The sequence below is a fragment of the Charadrius vociferus genome, unplaced genomic scaffold, assembly GCF_000708025.1.
Source record: "Charadrius vociferus isolate BGI_N301 unplaced genomic scaffold, ASM70802v2 scaffold404, whole genome shotgun sequence".
NCBI lineage: Eukaryota > Metazoa > Chordata > Aves > Charadriiformes > Charadriidae > Charadrius > Charadrius vociferus.
In genome coordinates, this window is record NW_009648443.1 from 1,220,266 (window position 1) to 1,238,235 (window position 17,970).

Sequence of the window (17,970 nt, forward strand, 5' to 3'; positions counted from 1 at the left end):
CCGGTGTAACAGAACCTAGCGTTGTCGCGCAGGTTCCCGAGAGGATGCAGCTCAAACGTAGGCACTGAGTACCTCAAGTGACATTCTTCTTCTCTACCCTTGACTAAGAGAAAGCTTTCTATGAATTGCTTAAATTTTGATCCCTCATCAGCTAGAGCAGCACTAAACTGTTTTACCAGACTAGTGAACAATGCGGGCATCAAAGTATTAAGGGCTTTAATGGTCTGCTGCTGTTGAATACAGAGTAAGTGTGATCAGCCAATAATTGTAGCTGTGTCATTTCACATCCTGTAATCTGTGATTCTCTTCACCCTGTCCAATTTTTTATCTTTTGTCTTCTATTTTGGAAGATACTGAGATACTGAAAGCATGCAAATGCAGTTGTGTGCGTGAGTAAACTTTATTTTTACAGAAAATGTTAAGTTTGATCTAATATGCTTCGTTAAAAGCACGGGGTATTTTCTCAATAGATTCTGGCAGAGAATTTAAATATTAGGTCGCTACAGTATGATATTCATATTCAGAAAAATACAGTATTCAGTGTGCTCTTAAGTAGTCAGTTGCTTGATCTAACTTAGAACTACAGCAAGTGGAAACATGTAGAACGCTGTGTAGATCAGTGCGAGAGGTTAATGTGAAGAAGGCATAAATGAACTTAATGTTGTTTGTCCTTTTCTTCATTGCACATTTGTATCATAGAAACATCCAAAGTGTAATTGCCTTTTTTTTTTAGCACCATTTGAACTTTTATAGGCAATGGGAGTTGTGTGGCTCTGCATTGTATGTTGCAGTTGATTGAGAAACAGTAAATGCGAGGGAGAAGTATTCCCCTCAAATGCTGGCTACGCTTTCTTAGATCAACTCGAACTACTGGACGAGGCTCAACTGAATTGTTCAACAGGCAACATTTTTTATGATTAGGAAAACATTTCATAGTTCAGCCTACAATTACCTTCTTAATATTTCACAAGGATGGTGACATATGGCAATTGAAGCAACTTAGCATATCCCAGTGTTACTACAACTCGAAATAACATCCCATCCTAGCCCCTCTTCTGCCACAGCAGCTGCTGAGAACTGGTAGAAGCCAAGAAGCTGCAAGAGATGCATCTCTGTCAATGGCATCATGCCTCTCGGATGTCCCAACTTGCCTGATCCTGCTCTGACTAGCCAGGCATGTACCATTCAAGAAGAGTGGGTGAGTTGTCTTCGCTGCTTGTGCCATTGCTGCTGATTCTTGCATAGATGTCACTAGAAAAACTTCAGTTAGCAAGTTGGACCACTGTTTGTTTAAAGTTTGAAGTTATCTGTGTTTTGCCAGAGGTTTTCAAATCTCAACAGGACAGGAAGAAAGTAATTTTTATTTTTCAACATTGTGAATGTAGACTCCTCATTCTCATCCGTGTTACTGAGGGTTAATAGTTCCTTGTTAACCAAAATAAAAATGTTCACAGAATTCACAGAATTCACAGAATTGTTAGGGTTGGAAGGGACCTCTGGAGATCATCTAGTCCAACCCTCCTGCCAGAGCAGGGTCACCTACATGTTGGATCTCTGCAACATGGTATCATAATGGGATGCAGACAGAAAGCACGGAATTGCCTCTAAACCACCTTCTATTATCCAAAGCCTGGAACAGGAGAATGACAGTCTTCATGGTCAGTCATACAAATTACATTCCCATTACTTACCTGTTTTCAAATACTTGCTGTTAATTGCCAACACACTATGCTGGGCTATTGTTGTCACTTGCCAGGGAGCCGCAAGCCTGGCAGAGGTACTCGGTTTTCAAATGAAAAGAGTATGTTGTTCCCAGGATTGGTATAAGTTGTCTCATCTGTATCTCGCGGCAGTGAAGACCTTGAAGTGTTTTCTTGAGTGAGATCTCAACACCATTGCAGATGAATTACCGATTGGCATGCAGAGGTTGCCAAGTAAGAGCTGTTAGTGGTCGGCTGGGGTATACACTGCAACATCGACAGGGTTCATCCCTCCTCCAGAAACTTCAGCATCCAAAAGGCTATCCAAATTAGAGCTGTGTAATTAGAGCTTTGGGTTTCACTCATGGAAGCTTGTCTGCCTGCAGTATGTACGATTGCCTTGCCAAAGCAAGTTGCTTTCTTCTCTTTCTTGAACCATGTATATACTTTCTGTTCCTTAAATGTAATCATATTTAAAGCTAGCATTTTTTGTACCTTCATGTTAAGAAACATGGTCTGTGGTTTTGCAGTGGAATTTAGGTCATGAATACAAAAATTGTATTTTTATAAGGTGGTTAAGTAGTTACTGCTAAACAGGTGGATAGAATTATAGGGGTATTTTTTCCCTCAATGTATATTGAGTAAAAATTGGGGGGGGGGGGGGGGAGTAACTTTGGCCAAGGCGTTGTAGTGTGTATGGTTGAGAAGATTTGGTTGGTCCTTTTGATGCAGTATGGCAGCATATTCTGTAATCTACATCTATAATTTTAGTATGTTCTTGCCCATAGATGTTCTGCAAATGAAAACAAGCTTATTAATTGTTTTATTTGGCTCTTGTCATGTCATTTTGTCACAAGCCAGTACTATAAAAATCAGTGAATTGTGATTTTTGCCTAGGGCAGCAGCTTCTCTGTGTTGCTAGCGGCCAGCATTGTACAGGAGCATCCTGTTCGAGGATCATGCTCTCCAACTGCTTTCAGAGAAGCTGGCGAGAGAAACAAATTCAAATAGATTCCTGCAATAGATGGTATACTGTCTGACAGATAAACACGGCGGCGGCAGTTATCCGTTCAGAGTGGTATAAAATGTCATTATAAGAAAGCATAGAACATGAAGGTGATCAATGCACTTATTTAGAATTGATTGGGACTTAGTTTTCTGTAATAATATGGTGATTTAAGCTAAAAGAAAAAAAGGCTTAAAACATGAGGTATTCCAGCTCTAAAGAAGATGATACCTCTAAAATCATCCATCTCTTATGTATTTATGCAAGTGTTTAAGACATATCAACTGCAGCTGCAATTAACTGAAATTAATTGAGTTTTAAAAAGTTTTTTTGCCTCAATTTTCAATGGTAATCTCTCTTCCCACATCTCTCAAATCCCTGAACATCAAGGCAGGTACGAAGTCCCTCCCGCTGTAAGTGAAGATCAGGTTTGAGACCACCTGAGGAACCTGACCACATATGTCTGTGGGACATGATGAGCTGCATCCCAGCATCCCGAGGGGTTGGCTGATGTAGTTGCCAAGCCACTCTCTGTCATGTTTGAAAAGTCATGGCAGTCAGGAAAAAAACCCAGTGACTGGCAAAAGGGAAACATTTTAACACAGCCATTTTTAAGAAGGGTAGAAAGAGGAGGACCCTGGGAACTACCGACCAGTCAGCCTCACCTCAATGTACGATCATGGTGCAGATTCTCCTAGAAGACATTGAGATATGGAAGATAAGGAGGTGATTAGAGACAGACAGCATGGCTTCTCCAAGGGTAAAATATGCCTGACTGATCTGGTGGCCTTCTATGGTGGAGTGACTGCATCAGTGGACAAGGGAAGAGCTACTGATGTCGTCTACCTGGATTTCTGTAAGGCCTTTGATGTGGTCCCCCACAACATTCTTGCCACTAAATTGGAGAGATACAAGTTTGCTAAATGGACTGTAAAATGGAGAAGGAATTGGCTGGATGGCCATGCTCAATGTCTAAGTGGAAGCCAGTAACGAGTGGTGTCCCTCAAGTGTCTGTACTGGGACCAATACTATTTAATATCTTCATCAGTGATATAGTGGGATTTGAGTGCACACTCGGCAAGTTTGCAGATGACACCATGCTGAGTGGTGCAGTTGATTTGCTTGAGGGAAAGGATGCCATCCAGAGGGACCTTGACAGGCTTGAGGAGCAGGCCTGTGCAAACCTCATGAAGTTCAGCCAGGTCAAGTGCGGGTCCTGCACCTCGGTCAAGGCAATGCCCAGTATCAGTACAGACTGGGCGTTGAATGGATTGAGAGCAGCCCCGAAGAGGAGGACTTAGAAATCCTGGTGAATGAAAAATTGGAAGTGAGCTGGCAGTGCGTGCTGGCAGCCCAGGAAGCCAACCGCATCCTGGGCTGGATGAAAAGCAGCACAGCCAGCAGGTAGAGGGAGGTGATTCTGCCCCTCTACTCAGCTTTTGTGAGACCCTGCATGGAGCACTGCCTTCAGCTTCGGGGTCCTCGGTATGAAAAAGACATGGACCTGTTAGAGTGGGTCTACAGGAGGCCACAACAATGATCAGAGTGCTGGAGCACCTCTCCTATGAAAAAAGGCTGAGAGAGTTGGGGTTGTTCAGCCTGGAGAAGACAAGGCTCCAGGCAGAGCTGATTGCAGCCTTTCAGTATATAAAGGGGGATTACAAGAAAGACTGTGAAAAACTTCTTACTAGGGCCTTTGGTGACAGGACAAGGGGCAACAATTTTAAACTGAAAGAGGGCAGATTGAGGCTGGACATAAGTTTTTTTTACAATGACTGGAACAGGGTGCCCAGAGGAGCTGTGGATGTCCCATCATTGGAAGTGCTCAGGATCTCACCCTCTCAGAAGGAGCTTAGCTATGGTATCCGCCTGGCAGAAAGTCATGTCCTCTGCACTGTGCAGAACGGATATGGCAACCCAGACAGAGCTCCCATGAAAACAGACAGCCATCCAGGTCTCAGGCTGCAGAGAGTGCCAGAGCCTTTCACTGGTAACAGATGGCGGTAGTGAGAGAAGCTGTGTGAGATGTGAGCTGGTGGACGATCTGCTCAGCCTGGTGGCAGAGCTGCAGGAGGAAGTAGAAAGCTTAAGGAGCATCAGGGAGCCTGAGAAAGAGAGAGACTGGTGGAACCGTGCTCTGCCCTCCCTGAGACAGAAACAGAACAGCCACCAGAAAAAAAAAAAATCAAGAGGATCCTGTATCCTCTGTCTGCCCGGCTGAAGGCAGCAGCTTAAAGGAAAGGAGCAAATGGAGACAAGTCCATGCTCAGGGCGGCAGGAAAACCCCCTCTTTGCCCACCTCGTTTTCCCAGATGCCTCTGTACAACAGCTACAAGGGTCTGGATGTGGAAGGCCAGTCAATGGATGATGTGGATGACACTCCATCTTCACTAGAGGTGTTGCCAAGATCGGAAAGGCCTACCCCCTGTATCACGACCACCTCCATGAGGAAGAAAACATAGGTTATAGTTGTAGGCAACTCCCTTCTGAGGGGAACAGAGGGTCCGATATGCTGGACAGACTCTCCGCTTAGGGAAGTTCACTGCCTCCCTGGGGCTTGGGCTAAGGGCATCTCTGGGAAACTTCCTAGCCTGGTATGGCCATTACCCGTTACTGCTGCTCCATGTGGGTGGCAGTGAAGCTGCAACATAGTCCACGGGCAATCAAAAGAGACTTCAGGGCCTTGGGGTGGTTGGAGTCTGGAGTACAGGTTATTTTTTTTCCCTGCTCCTTCCAGTTGCAGGCAGCAACGTTAGAAGGAACAGATGGGCCCAGCCTATTAATTCATGGCTCCGTGGCTGCTGTCACCAACACAGTTTGGGGTTTTTCGATGATGGGGTGGCCTACATAATGCCAGGCTTGTTGGCGTCAGATGGAGTTCACCTTTCTCAAAGGTGGAAGAGGGTCTTTGCTCACAAGCTAGCGGGGCTCATTGACAGACCTTTAAACTAGACTTGAAGTGGTAGGGGGGTAAATCAGGCTTGCCTGTGACAAGCTGTGGGATGGCACGCCAAGGTTAGAGGGACAGGGTGCTAGCGAGGGCCCTCAGCCTGTTGCCCTGCGACGTGCTGGCCACACTGCAGCTCACTTAAGGAGATGTTCTATGGAGATGAGCCAGAGGCTCCTGCGGTGGTAGGAGCCAAAGGGGATACACCAGTGAAACGCTTCAAAGGAACTAAGGGCTGTTTTTCTCTAAGGTGACACAACCGACAGCCCAGCTGAAGTGCCTCTACACCAATGCAAGCAACATGGGCAACAAACAGGAGGAGCTGGAAGCCATTTTGCAGAAGGAAAGCTATGATATAGTTGCCATCACAGAAACATGGTGGGATGACTCGCACAACTGAATGGATGGCTATAAACTCTTCAGAAGGCATGGGTAAGGAAGGAGGACAGTGGGGTAGCCCTGTATGTCAGGGAGTATTTTGATTGTCTGGAGCTTAATGATGGTGACAAGAGGGTTGAGTTTTTATGGGTGAGAGTCAGGGGGAAGGCCAACAAGGCAGACATTGTGGTGGGGGGTCTGTTACAGACCACCCAACCAGGATGTAAAGGTAGATGAAATACTCTATAAGCAGCTGGGAGAAGTCTCGCTATTGCTACCGCTTGTTCTCGTGTGGGACTTCAACTTGCCAGATGTCTGCTGGAAATACAATACAGCAGAGAGGAAATGGTCTGGGAAGTTCCTGTAGTGTGTGGAAGAGAACTTTCTGACCCAGCTGGTGAGGGAGCCAACTGGGGAAGGTGTCCCACTGGTCCTGTTGTTTGCAAATAGAGAAGGACTTGTGGGTGGTGTAATGGTTGGAGGCCGTCTTGGGTGTAGCAACCACAAAATGAGAGAGTTTTTGATTCTTGGAGAAGTAAGAAAGGGTGTCAGCAGAACTGCTACCTGGACTTCTTTAATTGCCTGAAATCCTCAAAAATCTGAGGTGATTGTTGGAATTGGGTGGACCTTTATTTTCCAGATGAAGAATTTGAATATACTCTGGGGAATTCTCAGGGAGGGTGGGAAAGAAACTGTATACCTATTAATACTGTATAAAGAAAGTACACTGTGAAATGGGAAAAATATAACTTCCACTTCCTCTTTCTGTATTTTATCTTGATCCCTTTTCTGTGCAGCAAAAAATAAAGAGTATTTTTATAACTTTTTGCTTCTGGGAGGCAAAATGGCAAAAGTTGCATCGTGATAATATTTCCCTTATGAAACGCCTTCCTGCAGGAACACGTGTGAGGGGCTGGGATGGAGGGCAGTAGAGGGGGAGAGAGCTCACATGAGTAAGTGTTCATAGCATGTATGAACAGTGTGTTTTCTAAAATAATGTTATTTTCATTAATGCCTCTGCCTGTAATGCAAAGACAGATTAATAGAGACTGGTTGAATGGAAGTAAATAATGTTTAGCATATGTTTTCTTTTATTTATCTAATTAAAATACCAGTAAATAACAATAGGCAACTTGAATCTCGTGTTCAGATTCATAGTTTGTATCAATAACATTGCTGTTTAAATATTATTTAAAAGTAAGGAGCAGGAAACTGCTTTAAACCCTGGGTAAATGCTTTATATTATTTCTGTAAACAAGCAGTGCAATACTGTTTATTTTAAAGATTTATTTTTGTTACATGCTATATGATACATCATGGTTTACTTGGGAAGAAGCTTGTCTTGCTGATATTTGCTTCAAAACTTACAGAGCTTCAGCATCGGAATGTTTTTTGGAAATCATGGCATCCTCCACTGGCATGTTAATAGACTGGCTGGCGGATCAGCATTTAGGTGGATGTATTATCTATATTCAGACTTAAAGTTGGAAAATAAATTTTCACTTATAAATTTATTTGACTTTTTTTCTTAATACACTTTTTAATATTTTTCTCTCCAAAACAAAAACTGTCCGAGTGAACTGGACTGGGTGCACGTGTACCTCTTTGGTGTGACGCGAAGTTGCATCATGCCGAGAGCTGGTGTCAGGCTGTGCCGAGCGGCTCTGCTGCTGGACGCACTTAGGTGCTGTACAAACCTTCTGGTATTACCCATTCTCTCGAGTCCCTACACAGGCCCATGAATGTATATATTCACTATACAGCCTGTACAGGCTCTGGTCCGCAGGTTATCATATTCATGAGGTTTTCATGTCAGGTCTCAGGTTTAAAAGGATTTAACTTGAGAATTCTGTCTAGAAGTGGTTTTAATAAAATCCGGTTTTAGGACATACACCCTAAGATGCTCTTTCAAGTCTGAGCACTGACTGCTGAGCTTTTCTAGTGCTGAAGCGTGACAGTAAACACCAACCTGAAGGGGTGGCCAGGAGGAAGATGAGGACCACATCCTTCTCCTGCTGCTCCCATGGTTGCGTAGTTATTTTTAACAGGATTATAGTTTTCTGTTCCATTGGACTGCTCTTAGTAGAGCAATAGTAGAAAAATGCAGTCTTGGTCTGCAGATGCCTGTGTGGGCGAGTTCCACGTCCTGGAGGCAAACAGTTTTGCTGGCCAATATTTGCAATATTAGTCTGTGTTTATTCGGTTTGGTTTGCGAGCTCTGGGAAATGCGTGAAGGTGCCCGCAATGCCTGGGAGGGGCAGGAGGGGCAGGGGCTCGTGTGGCCTGTCTTTGACAGGCCAGTTTGGAGCTCGAGTCAGACTTTCAGAAGTAGCTTTTTTTTGGTCATCTAACGTATAGATGATGCAGTTTTGGCAGTACAGCAGTCACTGTTTGACTTAGCCCTCAGACGGCTTCCCAACGAAGTCAGTGCTAATTAGCCTTCTCTTTGGAAGTTCGGGGAGGTAATCTTACTGTGGTGTTGGTAGAAAACCACCACCACCACCAAATCCCTATTTCTGCGCGGTAAGTCTCGGCGCTGGAGTAGCTTTTCAGTCGAGCGTCGCGGTGCCCCGTGCCGTGCCCTGCCGCAGCCCTCGGCGCTGGCGCTGGGAGGAGAGCCCCGGCGGGCTGATGGAGGCGCCGCGCTGCGGACCCACGCTCTACCTTACGGGAAAGATGTACAAACAGCAAGAAGTAGAGAGCTCTTTCAGGGACCATTAGTGAAAACGAAGTGTTTAAGCCTCGTTGCATGTAACGTAAGGTGTGAAGGGATAGTTTGCATTAACTGTGAGCGGAGGTGACTTCTGTAACATGGCAAGGCATGCAACGGCTAGGTGATGCAATCACGAGCCACACTCAGAAAAAAACCTCTATTAGTAATTTGCACTTTAAAATTAAAGGAGTGCTCCTGTGCTGTATTTGACTTGTATGTAATACTTGTTTCATCAGATCATTAACTATTGGTGTTCACCTGTTTTTAAATACTGTCGAACAGTTTACTTAAACTTCAGGGGATGTAGACTATTGGTTTGAAAAATAATACAGTAGCTCTGACAGAATCCTTTTCCATCATTAACAAAAGCCAACTATGGACGAAAACATCACTAGTATCCCTGGATGATATAGTATAGATTTCAGAGTATCGTGTTTATAGAAAATGTTTCCAGATTTTAATAACGTACAAGCATTCTGTGCAGCGCTTCTATTCCCATGTCTTCCTCTGAGCATTGTGTTCCAAAAGCCTGTTACAGAGGCTGAGGTTTGGTACCTTTGACCAAGAAATAAAACAAAAGCTGAAATTGGGAAAGGTGAAATAGCACAACACTACCCTCAACCAGTTTGAAATAATAAATGTTAAGGTTTTGAATACTGAGGTCGGAACATAGCGTAGCTTAGGATTTGAGGATTTGCAATTGGACGGGTTAGATGCAATATTTTCCAGTATACCTCTGTTATAGATTAAATTGAAGACTGATTTTATAGGCACTGATTTTGTTAGATTGTGGTGAGATAAGGAGATACAAAAATTTTAATTGCAGGAGAAATAAAATCCAGAAATGCTTAAACATGTTTTTCCTTTGTAACAGGTGATAAATCAATATTTGCATGACTCACTGATTTAAAGAACCATTAAATTCCCACTTTAATCTTCTAATAGTTTATTCCACTAAGGAATAGTCAAAACAAGAACCATGATTGTGATGAAACAGTGATTGTTTCAGAATTAATCCACACCCATTTTTTTAACATCAAGAATGCTTTTCTTTTTATTTTGAAATTTCAGGAGCTCCAATTTCAAAGACTTACCAGAGAACTGGAAGTGGAAAGGCAAATTGTGGCTAATCAGCTAGAAAGATGTAGGCTTGGAGCAGAATCACCAAGTATCGCCAGCACAAGGTACAAGTCCTGATGACTTCACTTTCCTGTGTCCCATAAATTAAAGGGCTTTTTAGTGGTGCTTATGTCCTACATACATACATTTTCACTGGTAGTTATTCACCTCCCATTAATATCTGAAGTATTTTTTAAAAATGCACATTTGCTGTAAAGAATTATGGGACAGTTTAAAGAGGCCTCTCTAATCATGGATTACATTTTCAATGTAGTGTATGTAAAGCTTTAATTTCTTTTAAAATATGTTGAAGTTTGTTGCTAAGATTCAGCCGAAGAGAAGTACAGTAGACTTACACATATTTGTATCAAAGCAACAGTGCTAGTTAAATGCGGTGATCCGATTATGGTTTTTTCTGGAATTAACTCTAGGTTTATCCAGCTTTTCTGAAATACTTTCTGTTGTTACATTTGTTTTCAGGGAACTTGCTATAAGTGTATTGTTAGCATATTTAAATATATTTTACATACATGACAGTAACTATTGCAGAGCACTTTGTTAATATTTCAGCTTTAACTACTATTCTGATTTTATTTTTTTTCCTTTACTTTTCCTTAGCAAACTTTTTGACTCTAAATGGGTTTGGGCGCTCATTCATCTCAAGCGTATTAAATGATTGGTAGCTCTTGATTCTGAAAACCTGGATAATAACATGTTCTCTTATGAAACATTTATGCTTGCATTTCGGGTTACAGCACAATTTCCTGCCTCAAATACTGTTTCTTTCTATATTTTTTCAGCAATAAAATTGGGTGTCATTCTGAAATGTTTCCTCTTGTGGCCATAAGAAATATTTCTGCAAGTTAAATGAAAAGTTTTTCATACAAAAACTTAAGAAACAGGAGGTGATTATTTTAAAGTTAATTTTAAAAATCCAGTGTACCAGCTAACACAGCTGGTTTTTATACATCAAACTGCTTGACCTGAGTTGTCATTTGACAATATTGTAACCAGCGTGAGAGCTTCTGTTTAAGAACCTTTGAAATATTCAAAAATGTTCCTTGGACAAGATGACTATTTTATATCTTTCATGCTTGCCCGTCTTCTGTCTAGATCCACATATTTCTCCAGCTGTTGCTCAGATTTTGTTTTGAAAGCTAAAAAAGTTTAATTCCTGTGGAAGAATAAGTTAAAAGCCTCAGTTATTTTATGCCTCCAGGCTCCTTTCGTTCAGTCTTGAATGTTAATTTTCAGTGAATTTGCCTGAGTAATACAAAGGAAATGGTTTTTCTACATCCCAGGTGCAGAGAATTTCCCATACAGAGAACACCAGAGTTAGCTCATCCCACCACTAATAGTGTGTGTTTTCTTTAATAATGTGCAATTAGCAGTACCTACACAGTAAGTTAGGTCCTGTACTTCTATCAACTACTACCTTTTACCTTGATAGAAAACATAATTTATAGCGTCATGTAGTCGTTGCTTCTTTATGGCTAAATGATGTTTATTTGTATAATAAAAGATGATGAAAGTTTAGGGAGAGAAAATTCTGCTGCCTAAGTTGGTTTATAATGCACTTTGGTATGAGCACGTTTGTGAATCTGGGTAAACTCTTCAGGCTCCTGTTTTCTGGGCCATACATTTTCGGTAGTTATTAATAAAATATTTTACAAATGTAAAATTAAAACCTAATTATTTTCTTAGTTCTTACAGACACTTCTGTATGCTGACCACTGTTCTTGTTTTTCTAAGTTTTCTTAGCCCAGCCGAGTCTGGGCCCGTAGAGACGAGAGTGCTCTGCTGCATTACTTTTTTACTGAGGGACACGGGATTAAAACTTGGTTTGCACAACGTGTTCTGAGATGTGTGTGTCCATGGTTAATTTTTTGACTTATTCTTTAGGTGGATATTCCTCTTAAGACATGTGTGAGACGCTGGTAAAAAACAAGTCCGTATTTGAATTAGATGCTTTCATTTCTTCACAACCAGTTACTTCCCGAGTAGTTAGAAGAGTTGTTGAAAGAATCAAGGTAAAACAATCTGCTAGAGCAGTATCACAGCAGACACAAATACAGCTGCGGCCTTTATAGCCATAAAAAGACACTTGTGTTTCCCCAAACTAGGCAATGTAAGTGTTTTGCTGAGGCTGACAGGAAATAAATAAACACGCAGAGGGTGTGGAGAAAAGGTTTGGAAACGGGATGCTGTGTTGAGAGTGCTCATGGACAGCTAACAGGCTGCTCCCAGAAACACAAGTTGAGCGTTTAGAGAGCAAGGTGATGTTTCTCCTAGCCAGATATAAGAATTGTCCGATAGTCTTATATGAAAAAAAAAAAATCTAAACCAAAGCAATGACAAAAACTAAAAAATCAGGCAAAACTAAAGCGTAAGATGCAAACACCTTTTTCTTTCTATCCTTTGGTCAAGTTTTCTGTCCCTGAGGAAATCCACAATGCTTTCTTTCAAAGATAGTGGTTTAATCTCCTTTAGTGAGGCTAGAAGGTCCGGGAGCTTTGGTTTCAGAGGTCCAGCTGAAGGTGGTGTTGAGCTGAGTGGCGGGAGCAGTGCTGCTGACGTACCCGCTTCTAGATGGCGTTCCTGCAAGCCGGCACTGGCCTGGAGGGGGCGATGCTCTGCAAAGCAGATGTGACGTGAAGTCGCGGGTGCTTCTGCGGCAGCGTCCGCCTGCGTTGGTGGCCGCAGCCTGGGCTTCAGGCTGTCCCGTCTGCCGGTCAGGTCATCCCTCTGAGCCAGCGCAGGGCCCAGCCGCACAAGGGACAGCCCAAGGGAAGCTGTGGGAGCAGCTGGTGAGGGAAGGGTGAAATGCGACGTCGGTACCTTACACCAACTTAAACTTCTCTGCAGCTGCTGCGCGTAGCTTCTCAAGTGGTGGTCAGGGCCCTGTTGCTTTGTACACGTGAACAAAGCAAAACAAACAGAAGGTGCTTCTAGCTTCGGTTTGATGGTCTGTCGCCCACCTGCATTACAGCTACACTGCAAGTGCAAGCGGCGCCCAGGGGTGGTTTGGCTGTTTTGCTCCTGAGGAGCGTGAAAGGTGAGAAGAGCAGATCTGCAGATCCCAAGCGGTTGTGTTGCGATGGGGGGAGGAGGAGGAACTAGATCAGCTGCAGCCCTGGATTCCAGTACAGCATTACGTTTGTGTACCTGTAGGTTACTTACCTGATAAAATTCTTTCTTCTCATAATTATTTTTTATAAATGGGTATTGCACTCAGCACTTCTAAGATCTTTCGTGGCATCCAGTACACTTCCAAACCCCTGAGGAGCCTGAAATGATACATGATTAGTGTTACATGTTAGGTATTAAATATTTTTACCCGTGTTATACGCGACAAGATCGAAGATGATAGACTGGGGAAAACAATGTGAGGATTCAGTTGTATCTTCTCACTTTTGTTTCGTGCTATAACACGCACGGGTCTCTGTGCAGAGCCCACTGGGCTGTTCAGCCTCCCATGCAAACAGGTCCCGCGTTGCGGCTGACTTCCCGTCTGTGGCGGTGCTGGTTCGGCGGGGCTCCGCCGGGGCTGCCGGCCGTGCCGCAGTGCCATGCAGGCAGGAGTGCAATGCAGGCGGGTATCCGACGCATCCGGGGTCGGCAGTCAGACCACGAGGCCCACTGCCCACCCCCTCGGGTGGGAGCTGCCTGCATGACCCGCAGTCGACTGAGTCTTTCCGAGAGTTATCTGTGGTGTGTAACTCCTGAAAGCTGGGTGGTGTTGGGAACCAAATGTGTATTGCGTTTCATCGTTGCACAGCTTTTTCTCATAAAATGGGAGAATGCGTATAAAAAGTGTAAATAGAGCAAGTCGTTTTGCTTGAAAGCCGGCACGCCGTCGTGTTGAGCTGTGTCACTTTTGTTCCACTTGCGGAGCAGTGATGTGCGAGACGCTTCCAGCCCTTGCGCCACCCCACGCTCGGGGCACCCGCGGCGTGCCGCGGCAAGTTCGTCCCGACCAGACTGCTCGCAGTGAGCTGATCGGGCTGCAATTATCCTTACAGAAACTAGTTTCCTTTTGTTAGTGTGACGTATCCAGTACTCAGCGTTTCCAAAAGGTGTATTTGAAATTGCCCGCATATATTGCAATACACGGTGTCACCAAACGTTTATGGCAAATTATAAATTCCGTAAAAATTACCTTTATAATCAGTATGTGCTTTCCAGGGAGGGAGAGGGAAGGAATCATAGTTATTTATTTACACCAATATGACACTTACTGAAATTTGAAAACAAATCAATTAAAGGGGTACATTAAATTTAAAAGTAAGTAAGAAAAGATATACATTTTCTTTGCAGAGCTTCAGTGTACAATAAAAGCAGGGCTAAAGTGTATTTGATAGAATTAGGCTAAGTGATGAATAATTTTAAATCAAGATCTCCTGGTTGATCATTGTAGAGCTGTTGGAAGTATATTTTGGGCACAGATATTAGCAGTCCATTTATCCTAACAATTTAGAAGAAATGATTAATTCTGTCATTAGTAGCTAGCCAGGAACTGCTTGCCGTGCTAAACGAAATAACCGGTCGTCGGGTCAGCTGGCAGTTGGTGATGCTGAACGCTCGGAGGAAGCACCTGGCTCTGTCGCAGCATGAAGGAATCTCCTTTTGTTGGAAATTGGTCTGTGCTATGATTGGTTTAGACGTTACAGTTCTTACTTCGTGTATTATACATCTTCTTGAGTCCACAGAAATTTAGAAACGCGTAGTTTCTGCATGTCTACATTGAAAATGAGTGAAACTCGCAAAGTTTTTTGTTATAGCTCCAGTATTGATATTTTTGGTTTGTATTTACCTGGACTGTGAGCCTTTCGGAAATTCCATCAAAGCCTTTGAGTGCCAGTTTTTTGAACGCTGGGGCTTTTTTTACAACTAGTTGGTGTTCCAATACGGGAAGAAAAGGTTGTAGCTTACTGATGAGTTGCTCTGGTGACAAATTGAGGAGCGATGATTTAATATTGACTTCAGCTGTATTTATAAATACTTATTATCTTACCCGATAGTAGTCAACCAAGCTACAGAATAGGATGGTTATTTTCCCTGTGAGTGTCCATCCACCAGGCAGCACAGCCGGAGCGCGGGAAGGGCCGGTGCGGCACTGCAGTGTGGTGGCTGCTCCCGGGAGCGCCCGCGCAGGATGCTCTCCGGTCTCCGGGGGACAGTCGTGTCGGGGCAGGGGGATGCGTTAACCTGCCACCCTCCAACAGTGCCTGCAGCACGGAAAAGGGCTGGGAGCGTCGCGGTAGTGACTGTGGACCTGAAGGACCGTTTGTTCTTTCCGAGGGTGGTGAAACATGCCACAGACCCGCATTTGGAGTTAGTTTTGTGGTAGCAGTAGGGAGATGCAGTTCCCGCTGTTGCAGTGCCAGCGGTGCGTGGTGTCACGGCGCGGGGCGGCAGCGCGGCAGTGGGTGTGCGGCTCTCCACGGGCTGGTGTTCCCTGTTTCGTGTGGCTGCCTGCTCGGGGGCCTCGGGGCTCTCACTCACTTCTCGGTGCTGGGTTTCAACCTGGCATAGCATCCTCCAGTACGAGTGGCCACGTTTAGGTGTAGTATTCCACATACAGCTTTTGAATTCCCACCCCAAGTGCTAGTGCTTGCCTGTGTCAGCTGGGAACATCTAGCGGGTGGTGGGACCGCTTGCTCTTGGTGCCACTGAGGCAACGAGGACCTCCTCTGCTGCCTTGGAGATGCAAAGCTGGGCAACGTGTGTCTGAGAGCTGGCGCTTGAAGAATGTGAAATGGTACCAGTGGTACGTAGTATGTGCTCTTTCTGAGTGACTTCATACGAAACCCTTTCCATTTCCCAAATTTATTTTTTTCCCCAGACTGGCATTGAATTCCCCCAGCGTTCAATTTGGTGTCTTAAGAGGTCAGCTTTGAACTGAAGCTGTCAGGTGGCAAAGAAAGGTGTGAAATCAAGGAAGGGTCAAACAAACAACAACTGAAAAAAAACCAACCCCAAAACAAACAAACACAAACATCCAGCTACTTAAGAAACAGAGCTGAGGGGAAAAAATGCAAAGCATAAAAAAAAGAAAAAAAAAGGAATAGATTGATTTCAGCAGAGTTTGTGTGTATGCTCCGTCTTTAGTTACCAAATATTTGTGTTACTGGCTAAAAAATTAGTGGTTTGGTGTGTGTATTTTATATGCACTGAGTGTAGAGTTGTTTTTATTTCACTTATTCTTTGTGCTCTCGCAGAGCAGATTGAGAAGGGAAGAGAAAATTCATTTCACGTACATGACCGTATGTCTGATATTTTATCTATGCTTTCCTTCCATAGCATTTAAAAATAGCTGCTATACTGTAATAATATTTATCTCCAACTTCTTTAATTGAGAACTATGTACATGATACCAAACTGTTTTGAAAAAAAAAAAGTATTTTCTGCATGTCTACCCTACTAACCTAATTCTTTTCCAAGGCTGTTAGTGGGCTGAAGTAAAGTATTTTTAGAAGTGCAGTGCACCACCTATGGGCTCCCTTTGGGTACATTAGGCGTTAGTGCCGGGAAGAGGCAGCGTAAGGACTCGTTAGCGGCAGCACCTTCTCACTGGTAGTGCAGGATCTGACCATGCTGGGTTTAAACAGTGGGATATAGCGCATTAGACTTATTCATCAAAGCTGGAAGATTTGGTAACTTGCAAACTTTTCATCTGTAAGGTGACCACATTAGATGATGAGGTCAGCAGGTGGTAGGTGCTGAACTTTTACAAAAATAATTTAATAAGAATGAAGTTAATTTCTTAACTGGTTTGACTGTTGATGAAGTAGCTTTCTACTCAGGACCCGTAGCCTGAGCAGCCCGTGCGGTCCGTCAGCCCTGGTGGTGTACGGCGAGGTGAGCCGGCGGGGCTGGGGGCAGAGGTGCCTTTGGGGCACAGTGCAGCGTACCCGGGGGTAAGGCATTTCCCTGTGCTTGGCGCTTCTTGCCTCCACCAGCGCCACAGAGCAGTGTCGGCTCGTTATCGGAAGGGAGTTGCCGCAAAGTCTGAGGAATGAAGAGGTGAAGAGAGTAAAACTTGCGGGTCAGGCGGCATGAGCCTTGTGGGGCCAGGGCGCACGCTGCCTGCCAAACTGTCCTCGTACTGCTTCATTTCAGTGGAGCAAAGTATTAATGAATAGGCCAACAGTAATGGGTTAAAGAGCCCACGTAAACTTCTACCCAAGTTGGCTCAGTGAAAAAGAAAGAATATACTCTGTAAAGAATTCGCGTAGATTAACTAATGTTCAGAACTCAGCTTTCAATAACTAAAATTCATTCAGTTTTATACAAATTATTCTGAATTCAATACCAGTTTTGGTGCAAATTTTCTCAGGAATTTTTAACAATAGAAATATTTTTAAAGGTTGCATCAAAATAGTTACAAGGTTCGGTTTGCAAGCGAAAAGCCAGTAAAGTTGCACAGAATTGACTTTGTCATGTGGTTACGATCCCCAAAATATGCCAAAGAAACATTCTGGAGTTAACGTGCTCGTTAGATTCAATGGTAGTGTACTAGAAATGAGAAATATTTTTAACTTTTTATTTAAATTGAACGAGCTTTAGCCCAAGACTGTGCAAAAATGGAGTGCTGGTGGTCCTGGTGGCGCCTCCCGCGCTGGAGCAGGCGGTGTCAGTGGGGCAGTCCCCCGCGGCAGAGCCGCACAGCCCCGGCTGTCTCCGCGTGCTCCCGCTTGGCACGGAGCGCTCTGCCTGTGCGCCACGTTCCCTCGGGCTGCTCTGCTGCAGGGGGGGCTGTGACCGCTGAAGAAGTGCCCCTCTGTAGGCGTTTATTGCCTCCGGTTAGCAGGAGGCTGTGACCTTCTTCCTGGGAGGCCGAAGCAGGTTCTGCCGTGCAAAATCTGGGTCGGGTTAAATCCCAGTGTAAACTGTACCACTGAAAGGAGTTTAAACGCATCCGCCTGACTTTGCGCTCAGGTGGAAGGATGGAACTCACATGGTCACAGAAGCCGAGTTTTGGGGAAGATAGTTGAGTTTTGGGGAAGATAGCTGCTGGGTGTTGTAGGGCAAGGTCTTCCGCTCTCCCAGTTAAACCCGCCGGACGCCATTCAATGGAACTAGCTGCTTACCCTCTTTCAGCACG

The 17,970-nt window shown here is 44.2% G+C and overlaps 1 protein-coding gene across 3 annotated transcripts in view; it reads left to right on the forward strand.

The window, feature by feature from the left end:
• The window catches only part of PKP4 (plakophilin 4), a 67,612-nt gene that overhangs the window by 4,744 nt on the left and 44,898 nt on the right, over window positions 1-17,970 (forward strand). For all 3 annotated transcript variants that reach the window (XM_009885464.1, XM_009885463.1, XM_009885462.1), the window contains exon 2: window positions 9,816-9,928. In XM_009885464.1, coding sequence (XP_009883766.1) covers window positions 9,816-9,928 — 113 coding nt within the window. The remainder of the gene's footprint in view (window positions 1-9,815; window positions 9,929-17,970) is intronic.